Source organism: Larimichthys crocea, chromosome XXIII, assembly GCF_000972845.2.
Source record: "Larimichthys crocea isolate SSNF chromosome XXIII, L_crocea_2.0, whole genome shotgun sequence".
NCBI classification, from domain to species: Eukaryota; Metazoa; Chordata; class Actinopteri; family Sciaenidae; genus Larimichthys; species Larimichthys crocea.
In genome coordinates this window covers 10,103,625-10,118,635 of record NC_040033.1, presented here as the reverse complement: position 1 = coordinate 10,118,635, position 15,011 = coordinate 10,103,625, and the positions used below count along the sequence as shown (strand labels likewise).

Genomic DNA, 15,011 nt, shown 5'->3' with positions numbered 1-15,011 from the left:
TTTCCAAGTGACAAAAGTTTTCCTGAACCGCCAGTGTCACCGTCATCTCATGCAATAATTGGTTATTCTGATGCATCCAAAGTTCAATGTGTGGGTGCACACACAGATGTTGGCTCTGCATGGTCAAAAATTTGAAAATCTTCTACGCCCAGTGTCCAAACATTTGTCATGTGTCACCCCATTTTGAGCTGTTGTGAGGGCGGTGTTGCACATGTAGCTCCACCCAACATGTAGTGGGACCACCTTTGAGGTGTATCCAAGGGTGGTTACTCTCTATAAATACATGTGCGTTTGATGAACAGTTTAAACACTTGAGAAGCATAAAAAAACCTTCTCTGTCAACTGAGCTTGTGACAATGGCTTGTATCGTGGGTGGATGGAGTGAGACATTTCTTGCTGATGATATTCAGAGCATTTGTAATGAGGTGAGCTTCAGTCTAACTTAATTCTTCACAACCTCTACATACCACTGTCTGGTTTGCATTTCAGGCTGGATTTACATCACATCTTATTTTATTCTTCACACAGGTGAAGCCCAAAGTGGAGGAAAAGACGGGCAAGAAACATGGAATATTCAGAGCCCTTAAATACAAAGTAAAGGCTCTGTGTGGTGGAACGCACTATCTCATTATGGTAAGAAATATTTTGACTATTTATTTGAAAGAAAATAAGTAAAAATTATATTATATTATAATATTGTATATATATACTGTATAGACTAAATTCATTTTAAAACAACACAAGATGAATATATTTATGTTTAATCTCTTCCCTGCAGGTTTATGTGGGATTTGACAATTATTTCCAAATTCACATCTTCCAAGACATTGAAGGAAGGTCTGAGGTAGAGAACGTGCAGGAAGGCCTTCACAGATATGATCCCATCATCATGCATTAAAGTAATTTGAAGCACAGCCTAATTCAACCTCTCACTGCGTCCAGGCAGATTTATTTTCCAATGTATTAACACATATACAGAATATGAGGATATACAGTGTTGGAAGAAAAGATGTTGAATTATTTTGTGAAAGAAAAATAAAGAATGAATCAGAAAATGAGATTTATTGTGATTCTTTCGCGCAAGTGCTGAGTATCAATTGTGAAGTCAGATTTTCTGCAGGTCACATGAGTACTTGACTAATAAAACACAGAGATGATTGAATATTAAACAAGTACAACTACATGGTTAAAGTTTGCATTAATTTTGATGTTCTAATCTAAATTTTTTATTTTGAAGTTCTCTGTTTGAAATTACAAGTTTAAGTTGCAGGTTGATTTTCATGTATACAACATAGAAAACTGGTGTTACAGTCCACTGATGGGAGAAGAGCTGAACTGTTTTCCTCTGTTATCTGCAGATTTATGTCAGATGAGACTTTCATGTAATAGTCTTTTCCAGCTACAGAGTTGTAGCCCTGCAGCTTTATCCTGAAATTATTATACACAACAAATGCAAAACGAGAACACTTCATCAAGTCCTCTGCCTAATATATCTGGGAAACAAATAGGCACGTATGTAACTTTTAAAGTGATGATTATAAATGTTTACTCCTTATGTAAGCACCAAACCAACGTATGTATTTTTCTAATGCTGAGTGTTTACAGCTACTAATGTGTGTAACACTGTTACTGTGATGATAAATATTGAAATATTTATATTTAACATTTAATCTGTGTCTATAATAACCAGATCCTGAAATGTAGATGTGACATGAGGGTTTTCTGAATAAAGAGCACTAACGTGTACATTTAACTGATTTTGATTCATCGTTTTTTATATTCACATTGTTGAACACACATTGTTGAATATATATCCCTGCTGTTTCAATAAAAATGAAAAAAATATATACAAGTTTAAACAGATCTAAAAGAAAATACAGCAAATATAATCAGTATAAATATGACAAATATAAAAAGATATTCACAGTGTAGATATAGCAGTATAAACAGTGTGAATATATCAAAAATACACACCGAGGGGGGTGCACATTGATAAACATATATACACGGGGGGCATTGATGAACATACATATCTATACAGCTATACAACTGCAGTCTGTGTGTGTGTTTCCAGGTTAAAAACCTTGGAAAAGAATACTCTTGCACAGCTTTTTCTGTGTGTTGCCACTCTGCACCTTAAGGGTTGCGCTCCACTTTGCCACATCCAAAATTCAGCACTCAATGCAGCGTCTATGTATATATGTCTATGTATATATGTCTATGTATATATGTCTATGATCGCCTCATCAGCTCTCTGTGCCCTCTGGTGGACTTTGTGGCATTTTGAGATCACGTGAACTTTGGGAGCGCTTTCTTTCAGTCCTTCCCCAGCTGGGTTGTCTTCCTTTATTCTTCTCAATGCCTTGTACATCACACTACTGTCCTCTAGTGCCATCTAGTATCCGTTTCTCAGTACAAGAACTCAACACAACAGAATCATTTGATTTGATTCGTCTTTGTTGTATTAGTGAATTAAGAGTTGTTGAGTCACTGTTTGCTAGAGGGGAATTTGGAGAGAAATTCTTGAAGGAGGGTCAACATTAACCCACAATAGAAAACATCTGGGATAAATATGATGATGTTCAGTGTCGGGAGGAAAGGTGAATGCAATAATTTGTCAAATAAATAAATGAATAAAATTAAAAACTAAATCATAAAAGTCATCAAATGTAAGGTCCAGTATTCATGTGTAACATTTCAATAAATGGGAACATCACCCAAAGAAAACCAGCTCAAACTCTGATTCTTGTTTTGATGGAAACACGTCAAGAAACCGCCTCACACCCACAGCACAAAGTGACTGAATATAAAGTTCGGACAGTCATCAAATCTTATCTTATAATAAAGAAAGCGTGAAAAAACCTCTATGTATTTATCGTGATTCTTATATACAGCATTGCTTTTCTTTTGTCTGATTTCTAAGATGAAATTCTTTTGGTCGTAAGGGTAAATAAATCCCTTTAGTTAAAGGTTATATCGTTTTTTAATTTCACTGTAAAAAAAATCTTCATAACACAGATAACAGATCTGATAACACAGACCAGGAAACACTTTTTAAATGTCAGTTTCTTCTGACAGGTGCCTGGAGGAGGAAAACATATCTCACACATTCTTATGACATTCAAAGTGGGGAATGTACTGAGATCCAAAATAGTTTCAAGGGGCACCTGTGTGGATCAAATACTAACAGTGTATGAATGTGAATGAGATATGTAGTGTAAAAGTGCTTTGAGTGGTCGGAAGACTAGAAAGGCATTATATAAGTACAGTCCATTTACATTTATATTTACATGGAGTTTTATAAACTTGATTCAGGAACAAGGGCCACGCCTTGTTCACATCCAATTTCCGTATCTCAAGTACTTGAACACATCTTTTCTGTTGACTTCGTTGTCACATCCCTCCCTCCCCAAAACCCTTATTTGTTCTCTCTCCTTTTTGTCTCCCTCATTCACACACAGGAACAAAGTCTAAATCCCTCCAGGTTCTCTCTCGTCCACCCAACTCCTGTCAACTCTTTGTCCCTCCATTCCTTCATCCCTGCATCCTCCGACCCTCATCCTTCATCCCTTCCTCTCTCCATCCCAGCAACCCTCGACCCCTCAACCCTCCTCCCTACTCCTCCCCCACAGCACATCACCCGTGCTTCCCATCTATAACACGCAATAAACTTGACTAAACTCAAAATCCGTACGGGTGTGGTCCACGTTAGTGAATATATCAACAGCTAGCAGGTTGTGATGAACAGACCAATATCTATATCCATTTATTAGCAAGATAATCAAAGCATAAATGCAAAACATAATCTTACGGCATGCACCAACCTAAAAAACAAAATATGTTTGGGAGTGTGTGCATGTCTGGGTGCATGCCAGAAAGAATGGGCAACCAGGAAACACTGGTATTATTATCAGACTGCTGCGATGGAGGGGGAAAAACCTATCTCACATGCTTACATACTTCTGAGATTAAAGATCCTGAGGTTAACATATTAACATAGCTGAAGCGCTTTCATCATCACCAATCATGCGAGGGCTATGGTTGTACATATAGCTCCACCCAACATGTAGGTGTGTCACCTTCCAGGCGTATCCAAGTGTGGTTACTCTGTATAAATACATGTGTATGTTATAAACACTTGAGACACGCAAAAGAAGAAAGAAGATACTGTAGCTATCTCCATCGATGGACACTGTGACAATGCCAAACATGCCTGAAGGATGGAGTGACACAAAAGATGCCACCGAGGAAATTCAGAACCTTTGTAAAATGGTGCGTCTTTATTCTTCACAACCTCTACACACAACTCTCTGACCTACATTTCATCCTGGATTAACATTACATTTTATTTCATCCATATGCAGGTGAAAAGCCACGCGGAGGATCTCACAGACAAGAAATATGGGGTATTCAAAGCTGTTAAATACAGGGAACAGATTGTAGTTGGAGTCAACTACATCCTGAAGGTAAATCTGATATTTTGGAAAATGTTCAAAAGTCTCATATATGTGTCTTTGCATTTTTATATAGATTTAAGGAGTGTGACATCCAGTTAAATCTAATATGAGGGCAGTCAACAGCTAGCCAATATTAGGATGAGGTGAAGAGTTTCCACCATCTTCTATCTTTTGGATACATATGTTAAACAGTGTCTCTGTCCTCACACAACAATGAGCCATTTACTTTCTACAACAGAAGTTTGTTGTTGTGGCTTCAACCGTGTATGTTGGCAAGAATCTAGTTTGTTCATGAGAAATGGGTGTTTTGTGAACCCTCTTGCTGACATTATGTAATCATCTGTGGAAATTCAAGGGTCTTAAACCATCATCTGTGACACCTAACCACAGATCAGTAACTATAGTTTCAATAGACCCTGATCAAGATGTTATTTTCTCCATTTCCCCTTGGCAACAATCAAGGGAGAGATTGTCTCTAACCAGACGTTAACAGGAAGATAAACACTCAGTTCAACCAGTCCCTGATGGTAGAAGATACTGCCCCTGCTGCACACGACGACAGATGAACATATTTGTTGAGATATTTCTTTTCTTTTTCCTGCAGGTTCACATTGGACGAAGGAAATATATTCATCTGTTTGTCTTACAGAAACTTGAGTGTTATGGAGGAAAAGTGATGCTGTTGGGTGTGGAGGAGTACAGAAAAAACAACCACCCCCTGGAACCATTTTAACGACAACATAGCTATACGCTGCAGTTTTATATTAAATGCTCTGCTACGTTATACTGAAGTGATTTCACACGATACTGCTGTACAAATTATAACCTTTTGATTTTGAATGTATTACCTAAAGAGATCAAGATATTTGGTGATCGGAAGAAGCAAGTTGAATATCTAAGGAGATAATAAAGAAAGCATTCGAAAAATCTTTATGTATTTCTTGTGATTCTTTTATGCAGCATCTGTTTTTCCTCTTGGGAAGTCTGATTTCTAAGATAGATGTTGTCTTGGCTGGCAGAGATGGTTACAAAGCTATTTGTATTGATTTCAGTTAATTTCTCTTTGCTTGGACAGACTGTAGGTCCTGTAAGCTTTTCCCTAAAATGGTGGTTTTGTCCTTCACAAGGTTACCGGTACTTTATACTTTTATACTTTAAGTATATTTTAGAGCCTGTACTTTTCACTTTAACTTGAGTAAAAAAGTTGAGTCAATACTTCAACTTTTACTAGAGTCTTTTTAAACACAGGTATCTCTACTTGTACTTGAGTAAAGAATAAGAGAGAGAACAGAATAAGAATAAAAACTTTAATATGTAGTTCTTTACTTTCACTGTAATCCAATCTTGTCATTCATAAGGAAACTGGAAAATGCTTTAAACATATCAGTTACATCAGCCAGGTGCCTGGAGGAGAAAAACATATCACGTGACCTGTGGGGAATGTGCGGAATCTTACAAAACAAGGAAGTCCACTGACACTAAATGCCGTCTACACCGTGTCCCAAAAGTTCATGCACCACAGAAAAAGTCAACTCAGATTGTGAATATTCAACAGAATGCATTTTTTCAAAAGCCAGTGTATCCCCCCCACATCTTAATTACTGCCCTCAGCCTGTCAGGCATAGAATGCACTAAGTTCTTTAGAACGGAAGGCTCAATGTTGCCCCACTCCCACACAGCCCTGCATTGAGCTGCTTCATGGTGGTAGGGGCTGGGCTGTGGAAGACCCGACTGTTCAGGATACCCCAGCAGTTTTCAATAGGTCCAGGGAGTTGGGTGGCCATTCCTCTTTGTGCAGAAAGCCAGGAAGCTGCTCAGAACACACTGCTGAGTTGTACGAGCAGTATGAGCGGGGGCACCAAGAACCATTTCCACACGCCTGTTGAACATCTTCCTAGCTGTGACGGGGCCCGATTTCTTCCTTCTGGTGAGGATGGGAAGTACCACTGGCTGGAGAATGTTCTTAACATAATACTCAGCGTTGATGGTGGTGCCCTGGGGTACAACATGCAACTCAGACAGCCCTGAAGATGACATCGCCCCCCCAGACCATGCAATGGACGCTGAACTTGACCTGTTCAGAAGGTGGTACTTCCATTCGATTATCAGTGTTAATGTGGTTGTTTTGGCTGTTGGGAGTTAGGAATAAGTAGAGAGGGCACTCATCAGAGAAAACACAGTTTTCCCAGTCTCTTGGGGTCATTTTAGCATACTTCTTTGCAAAAGCAAGCCGCTTCTCCTTTTGCAGTTTGGTAAGGCGAGGAATCTGCTGTCTCCTGTATGCTCTCAGACCCAGTTTCTCAATCAGAAAAAGATGGATGGTACACTTAAAGACTGCTTCCCCGAGATTCTTCAGTTTTCGACTGAGTCTGTGGCAGGATTGGGGTCTCTTTCCCTTCGCCTTGTGGATGAGGTCCTTGACCCTCAAACTCAGAACTGAAGGGTGACCTGCACGGGGCATGTCTTCAAGGGAGTCACAACTCTGGTATCTCTGCCACCATTTCTTCACCCATCGTATGCTTCTGCCAAGGTCCTGAGCTACCTCCCTGCAAGTTTTCCATTCCCTGCGCAAGGCAATGGTTTGAGCACGGACTTAAGACTTTGAAAGTGCATCTTTTTCAGATTTTGTGTTTGGCCATCGTGGCAACACTACCAAAAAGGTTCTCTCAGTGACATGCTTCATGGTCAACCAAGAAATTTATAGGCCTGTCACAAACAGATGAACTAATTAAACAACCTCACAAAATCTGGCTGTCCAAGTGCAACCCATTTTGGAGGCAAACAGACAGAAATGTTGCCCATTGGGGTGCATAAACTTTTGGGACATGGTGTATATACTGACCTGAAATAAGGAACAACAAAGGAGACAAACAATGTTAGGAGTCTTCATCCATGCTAGAAGATGTCCTGAGACACAGTGGTATTTGGAGCTAAATGCTAACATCCCCATGCTAACATGTTCATAATAACAGTGCCATAAGGTAAGCTTGGTAACCATGTACACCATTAGTTTAGCATGCTAAGATTTACTAGTGATAAAACCCAAAGAAAAATGAGGCCGATGAGAACATTAGTTTTTGGTCATAAGCTTAATAAGTATTTTGGTGAATACACATTTTGATGGTGACTCTAATTGTCTTGACTGGAGCAGTGGGGCAACAGTTTTCACTTCACAAATGTCAACCTGGTGATGGCGCTGGAGAAAACATGAGAGAATCACCAAAGTGAAAAGGATTCATTGTTTGACAGTCGTGAATGTCTATAGGACATTTTATGCTAATCCACCTGGCAGTTGTAGAGATATTTCAGTCCAACATACAGACACTATCATTCCTAAAAGTTTGCATGAAATCCATTCAGGATAAACGCAGAGTGGATTAAACTGCACCGTTTATATTCAGTGCAGGTAGAAAACAGAGTTCCTCAAAGACTCGTAAATAATGTAAATCACAGACAACACGTCACTTGAAAACATTTCATTGTCTTTTTAAAAAAACAACACTTTTTGTACAATGTTTCTTATCAATGAAAGCCAGCGGATGACTGTTGTACAGCTGTGGTAATGCAATATGAGAATCACAACGGAATACAAGTGTGTTGGACGAGAGGTCACAGTGGTCTGGATGGTGACCAGCCTGCAGTCAGGTCTCGGCAGAAGGTCACGGTTTCAGCTCCAGTCTGGATTCGAACCTCAAGTGAAGCGGCTCTTCTCATCAGGCGGAGCTTCACTTCACCTTCGGGGGTGTGTAGTGGATTCTGCACCTTTCATGGAAAATCTGGACGACGGAAAGCAGGAATGAGTTAACGTATCAGACAATGACTGATTATTTATGTGTGATTATTGGACATTAAAAAGGGGGAAATTCCCGATAATAGCGAGCTTACCTTCAGACTTCTATCATTGACAACTTCTTCAACATTCAGCTCTGACTGCATAAGCTTTAACTGGAGACAAAGAAAGAAAGAAGAAACATTTTCACTCATTGTATAACAGAATAGTTATATAACATCCTTTTTGATTGCCTACAAATAGTTTTTCCATGTAAAGGGGTTAGATCAGAATTATGTAGTTTGTGGTGGTGACTATAAGGAAAAAAATGCCTATTCTATTAAGACATATTGAGATATTGGATATTAATATCTATTGATTGACTTGTAAAGGGACAAAAAATTCCCTACAATGGATCAAACTCAAAAAACTCTAGGCCCATAAGGCAACATGATAACACCTCCCCTTCAGTCTTCATACCTGATATGTTGGAAAACTCCTCAACGGCCACAGATTCACAGAGTACTCCTCATGACCCGTGACTTGAACATAAAATAGATAGTGTCCCTTTAAATGTGGTTTTCTGGCAGATGTATCCTCCTTCCTCTGAATCCACAGGCCTCACTGTGACAGTGAATACTTTTCATTCAGATACTTTGTATTGAATAATTAGTCCCCATGAAAACCGTCCACGTGAGTTTGGTGGATTATCCTGTAAAGCTACAGTGCTGTTGAATTTTAACGCCAGTTTTCTATACTTTGAGAACCAAAAATGAATTTGCCCTTGTTTACCAATATGGGGTGGATATCTCAGACTATATCTCAGTCTTTCAGAGAGCTACAGACGGTTGTACTTGGCTGACTCACTTCTTACAGCCTGTTGTTTGGTGCCCTCTAGTGTTAGAAACAAGACTTACTTTGGTCTGCTCCTTTCTGAGCTGTTTGATCAGTGCCAGGTTATCGCTGTCTTTTGCTCTTTCTTCACGCAGTTGTCCCACCACCTCAGATGTTTGGGCTATACAGGACTTAATAGCTTTGTCTCGACTCAGATGGGCCTCCATCATCTGTGGAAGACATGAGGTTATTACTCTGAATAAAGATAGGATAATTCTTCCATAACTATGCGGGCACTAGCTACAGTAGGATAAGAAAAAGCTAGGAGTTAACGCTGTCACACTCACAGATTCATAGAGTTGTTTGCATGTTTGTGTGGCATCCACTTTGCCTGAGAAGGAGACTGTGGGCACGGTGGTGTTCAGGGAATGGACAATGCGGTCATCTATGGTGCGCATCACCTTCAGCACCTCCTGAGAGACACACAGTGAGGTACAGAGATAGTCATAGGTCATACATACCAAATCTGGCCTCTCCCTGTATCATTGAAGATGTGCAATATGAATAAAAATGTTGCGTTTCTTTTTTTTGTTTCAAGTTTCAGGTTTATTTGACACGGGGTCAACAATGCAATGAAATGTGTTGGAGAAGAGGAACCGGACAGCTCAGCATCAAAAGCACTAAACGGTGTAACAGTACTACACATAAGGCATAGAAATTAGCTAAAGAAGTTAAAAAGTAAAGTAAAAAAAGGTAAAGAAAAATGATATAAAATACAAAATACACTAAAATAGAATATGAAACATATGTATGAATATTCTATACACTGCACGAGACAAGGTTGTATCAACTATATTCAAGTATTGAGAAGCATATATAAACAGAATAGATTACACTAAATAGTAAGAGTAAAGTGACATGTGTGCAGCAGCTCTGGGAGGTAATCCTCAAAGGAAATACAGGCAGAAACTGTACATGGACTTACAAGTTCAATGGACGAGAGAGATGTTGTTAAGGTGGTATCAAAGAAGGGCTCTTTTATGCTAATATGTAACTCGATCTGTAAATTGTTTGTTTGATTGAAATAGCTTTGAGTTGAGAAAAGAAATGACCCCACTAATGCAAAAAAAACCACAACTGATTTCTGTTTTCAATCCTTTAGAAACTATCGAGTGTTTTAAAACTCTGTTTTGCGTAAAAATTTGGAACACTGCATTTTGAGTTATTTTGCAAAAAAAAAAAAAAAAAAAAGCCAAAGTCATCATTAGTAATTTTGTTTAATGAAATCCAGATTACGATATGATGATTGAAAATCCTACTGACTGCCACTCATATAGACTACTGAGTGTTGTGAGACTGACTGAGGCACTTCTGATGAACTTTGAGAGTGTCTCTAATTCTCCTTGGCCAAGCATCAATAAATAAAACAGTATAAAACATCAGAGGCTCCTGAACACTTTCTTCCTTCCTGACCTCACCACTGACCTTTGACTTTAGCAATTTCTCCACAACAATCTAAAAAGGCTCACACACGATTTGAGTTTGTTTTCAATGAACCCGCAGATCGAGCTTTCACACAGAGGCTGATTTGAATTGCATTGCTTACTCGTGACTCCCTGTCAGTTTGCCCAAAATGGGCTGTAAACATGTTTGAGGACACCTCTGCGTCTGTAGACACTTTCAACAGGTTAGGTGGCCTGTTGTGTTCACCTGTGGACCCGTGACAGTGACTTTTAACCCACATGCTGGCTGTTTTTGTGGCTCCTTGAACTCTCGCAGAGACACGCAGTGTGCGCAGAGATCAGCGGGTCATTCATTCATAACGCAGACAACACGTGAACCTCCAAAGGGTTCACATGCGGATCGCCGCCGTCTCGTGGAAAGTCAGCACGAGTCGATTAATCGATCAATAATTTACCTGAAACATGGAGAAGTCCTCACAGTTTAAGGAGCCACCGGGCGCCGCCATAGTGGACTGCTTTGGTCCTCTGCACACAGAGCGAGGGGACTGTTCAAGAGCGTGCCTGACTGAAAGCTGAATATAAAACCACATCAGGTCATATTATTTATATATTTCACAATGATTCGCACTTTTTGTAGCTTTATTTCGGCATATCTTAAAAGGCAACATCAGAAACGTACCACATAGCTGATTACATACAGAAGAGTTTCATAACTGTTTGTGAAAGCTCATATTTTTTATTACTATTATTATTATTACATTGCATTTAGCAGACGCTTTTATCCAAAGCGACTTACAGAGGATGTTTTATTTTATAGATAAAACATTTATTTTATAAATAAAACATTTTTATTTCTACAGTCACTTTCTATTTTTTAATATAGTTTTAGTATAGATGTTTAACTTCTTAACACAGTTACCACAGATACTTTTATTTTCTGTGCAAATGTTTAATTCCTCTGCACACATTTTAACTTCTCTGCACATTTTTAATTCCTCTGTACATTATTCAAATCCTACGCAAATGTTTAATTTCTCTGCAAATGTTTATTTTTTTCTCTTATTTTTCGAGTTATACTATATTTTATTTGTTTATTTTAACACATGATATCTTTTTTTTTCACAATATATTTATTGTTTTTTAAAGAACCCCCCCCCCCCCCCCCCCAACAGCACAAACATTCAAATGAAAGAAAAAAATAAATAAATAAATAAATAAATACAAAATAAAATAAATTATAATTAACGAAAGAGACAAAATCAATAGTGGTCCTGTTTATATGAGGCATGCCAGCTTCCACAAGCGCCCTTCGAATATAAATATAAAACATAATTATGAATATTATATTTCGTGGCTGCCTTTTTCTGAAAATAAAAGCACTAAAATCTTACTCACTGCACCTTTAACAAAAAAATAAAAAATAAATGTGTTATTTCTGATCAGGCACTCGCCACAGGCTCCCGCGCTGTTTATGTGACTGGGTCCTGATGGGCAGTTTGTGGCTCGTTGACTTTGAACAGCTGACGGAGGCTCGCGACTCTCTGATGGCCTCACGCGCACGCTGTGTTTTATTTACTTAAAACTTAAAAAACAAAAAAAAACAAAACAAAACTTAAAAACATGAATCTCGTCAGATCTCGGCTTTCCATCGGCAACCTGATCGGTTCGTATCGAGCATGATTTCCTTGCATGTGTGTGTGTGTGTGTGTGTGTGTGTGTGTGTGTGTAGCTTTGGATCAACATGAAATCACTAAATGATCAGCCACAGCTGTGATGATCACACTCAGCTGCTGCTCTAACATCGTTTTAACTCTAACTTTCACCTGTTTTTCTGTGAGCTGGTACGTGACTTGCTTGATTAAAAGGTGTGTCACTGGACAGGTTAAATGTTGATGTTTCCACTCCCTGTATTGTGAAACGTGTAGTTCCTGTTCAGGTTCAATCATCGCACATAAAATACTTACTAAAATACTTTGACCTGGCAAACCCTTTAATTTAATTTTATTTTTATTATTATACGATTTTTCTAGGCGTTGTCAACCTGACACACCCCCCGTCTTATTATGTAAGCAGGTCTGCCTTTATGGTTGTATCTTCATATGTTTTAATATAGTTTCAGTTGTGAGGATTTGCTGCTTTTCTTTGTGTTTGTGTGATGATGGTAAGTTAAATTTCATTGTTCGATCCAAAACACTGATGTTTTTGTTCATTTTTCAGGTCAGCGGTGCAGACAGGTCACTGAAACATGGAGCCACAGAGGGATGTGCAGTAAACCACCGGAGGCCAAAGCAGAGCCGCCTACACCTCCAGCACAAGGTACTCATTGATCATGGGGACTCCCTTGTCTTTGTTTCTTCTCTGTCTCAATCGTGCATTACCCACAGGAAGTCGTGACCACTCATTTGCTCTTTTTAACCCAGAAAACCAATTGCTCAACCGAATCTGGTCTTAAGTTAATATCTAAACTAATAATTAGTTCTTCTTTAAACTGTTTTTAAGAAGTTGTATTTTTTTCTGAGCAAACAAAGAGAGAAACATTCTCATATTGATTGTTGCAAGATTTTGTACATCACTGCCATAGCAAGTGTGTGAAAGTTTTCTTTAGTCCCAAAGGGAAAAGGGACACAAGGGGCTTGTGAAATTGAACTTCTCTGCATCCACTGTTTTTTTTGTGGGCTTAAACTGGGCTTAAACTTTGTGTTTTTGTTCACAGCACCACGTGCTGCTTTCAGAATCCCAGGCCAAAGTCCCTCAAACTTCGACAAGAAGATGCTGGTGTGGTCAGGACGCTTTAAGACAGTGGACCAGATACCAGAGCTTGTGTCGTAAGTACCCACTTCCTGTTTATGTTAGACCTCCCTAGCAAAGATTGACTCTCTCTTAGGATACATCACACGAGCAGAGCTCACTAACCGGATGAGCAGTGGGCCTGCAGTTCAAACAAGACGTCTGTAGCTGGAGCTAATTAATGTGGTTCCTGACATCAGGGTAGAGATCATATCTGATCTGTTGCTGGGATGAAAAAAAAAAACCTGATGGCAGGCAAACAAACCACAGACCTCCCACCTCTTGCACTCAGCATAAAAAAAAACTGGTGTTAGAATATTGTTTTTTTTAAGTATTTAAATACACTGACATTTTCACACCTGTCTTGCCACAGGTTTGAGATGATTGATGCTGCCAGAAACAAAGTCAGAGTGAAAGTCTGCTATGTGATGATAGCCATCACAGTGGCGTCCTGTCTGGTGATGGTCATCCTGGGCAAACGGGTGAGTTCCAGTAGACGACTGCGTTATGTTTGCGTGCATAGTTTTTCTCCAGTAGTGTCCACAGTTGATGAGTTTTTGTCTGTATGACAAAAAAAAACATCTAAATGTTACTGCCGTTTGTGTATTTCAGATGCAGTTAGAAATATCGTGTGGAAGATCTGACATTTTCTAGATCTTTTCCGTAATCTGCTCCATTGTGTTGCAGGCTGCCGGCAGGCACGAGTCCCTGACTGGGCAGAACATGGAGAGGAAGGCTAGATGGAGGCAGGAAGCAGAGAAAGAGGCTGCTCTTGCTCTGTCTCAAAAGGGTCAATGATGGAGGATAAACAGTCCCTACACAACCAGTCACTTTCCCCAATCGTGTCGCTGTATGTGTTACAACTTTAGAGCGCTCCTCTCCGATCCTACAAGAGTAAATCAAAAGACGTCAGAGCAGTTGATACTGCAACCTGGGGATTGACCGTAACACGCAGATATTGATTATTTAATCGTTTTGAAACCCTGTGTAAAGTTTTATCTTTTCACTGGATGTATCAAGGTTTTAAACCGGCACTGGAGACGTTTGGTTACGAGTGACACCAGAGTTTAGGAGTAATCAAAGTTTTAGGATTTTTATAGCACATTCTATTTACTACACCGCAAAAGACAAGAATCATCTTTTGAACAGACAGATTTTCATTTCACGTTGGGATTAATAAAGTTCTCCATCATCTGCTTCTAAATAAACCTTTAACACATACCTCTCCAACAGAAACACCTTAGACAACGCTCTATTTTGAAATATGCCTCCGAGGCTTTTGCATTTATCCGCCTTGTGAACGTTTCAAGCAATCTCCCGTTTTCTTTAGGAGAACATCAAGTGGCATCAGGCTTGATCCATATGCACAATGGTCTGACCAGTCCTGATACTCCTGGGCTGGTTTGTTCAAAACTGATGTGACCTCTATGTCTGTAGATAATGAGCATCACAGAACATCCAATTCAATAAAGTAACGCTTCTTGAAAATTCCTGTCTGATTTAATGACCCAATCTAGTTTCATATGAACTGAAAGTCTAAAACCAACGACCAGTGTGTAGGAATTGGTGAAATCTAGCAATGTTGTTGCTGATTGCAACCGCCTCGCCTCATCTGTGTTCAGTTGGATCTGTTCTGGGCCACATGGCCAACTCCTTCAGAAGAGGACCTGCGGCATCTGTAGGCATAAAAGGCTCCTTCTC

The 15,011-nt window shown here is 39.3% G+C and overlaps 4 protein-coding genes across 4 annotated transcripts; 3 read left to right on the top strand and 1 right to left on the bottom strand.

The window, feature by feature from the left end:
• Positions 1 to 328: 328 nt before the first annotated feature.
• LOC104921047 (cystatin-B) lies at positions 329 to 1,047 on the top strand. The gene is made up of 3 exons (XM_010733479.3): positions 329 to 425; positions 529 to 633; positions 779 to 1,047. Exons 1-3 carry the CDS (start codon positions 357 to 359, stop codon positions 896 to 898), a joined length of 294 nt encoding a protein of 97 aa, XP_010731781.2. The 5' UTR covers positions 329 to 356; the 3' UTR covers positions 899 to 1,047.
• A 3,119-nt stretch (positions 1,048 to 4,166) lies between these two features.
• Positions 4,167 to 5,338, top strand: LOC109141835 (cystatin-B). The gene is made up of 3 exons (XM_019273689.1): positions 4,167 to 4,272; positions 4,365 to 4,466; positions 5,062 to 5,338. Exons 1-3 carry the CDS (start codon positions 4,186 to 4,188, stop codon positions 5,188 to 5,190), a joined length of 318 nt encoding a protein of 105 aa, XP_019129234.1. The 5' UTR covers positions 4,167 to 4,185; the 3' UTR covers positions 5,191 to 5,338.
• Positions 5,339 to 7,917: 2,579 nt separating this feature from the next.
• On the bottom strand, positions 7,918 to 11,102 carry mix23 (mitochondrial matrix import factor 23). The gene is made up of 5 exons (XM_010752978.3): positions 10,979 to 11,102; positions 9,408 to 9,533; positions 9,144 to 9,290; positions 8,343 to 8,402; positions 7,918 to 8,233 (listed from the first exon to the last, which is right to left on the bottom strand). Exons 1-5 carry the CDS (start codon positions 11,027 to 11,029, stop codon positions 8,183 to 8,185), a joined length of 435 nt encoding a protein of 144 aa, XP_010751280.1. The 5' UTR covers positions 11,030 to 11,102; the 3' UTR covers positions 7,918 to 8,182.
• Positions 11,103 to 11,998: 896 nt separating this feature from the next.
• fam162a (family with sequence similarity 162 member A) lies at positions 11,999 to 14,798 on the top strand. Its single transcript, XM_019273723.2, has 5 exons — positions 11,999 to 12,186; positions 12,741 to 12,839; positions 13,237 to 13,348; positions 13,684 to 13,792; positions 13,998 to 14,798. Exons 1-5 carry the CDS (start codon positions 12,144 to 12,146, stop codon positions 14,106 to 14,108), a joined length of 474 nt encoding a protein of 157 aa, XP_019129268.1. The 5' UTR covers positions 11,999 to 12,143; the 3' UTR covers positions 14,109 to 14,798.
• Positions 14,799 to 15,011: the final 213 nt, after the last annotated feature.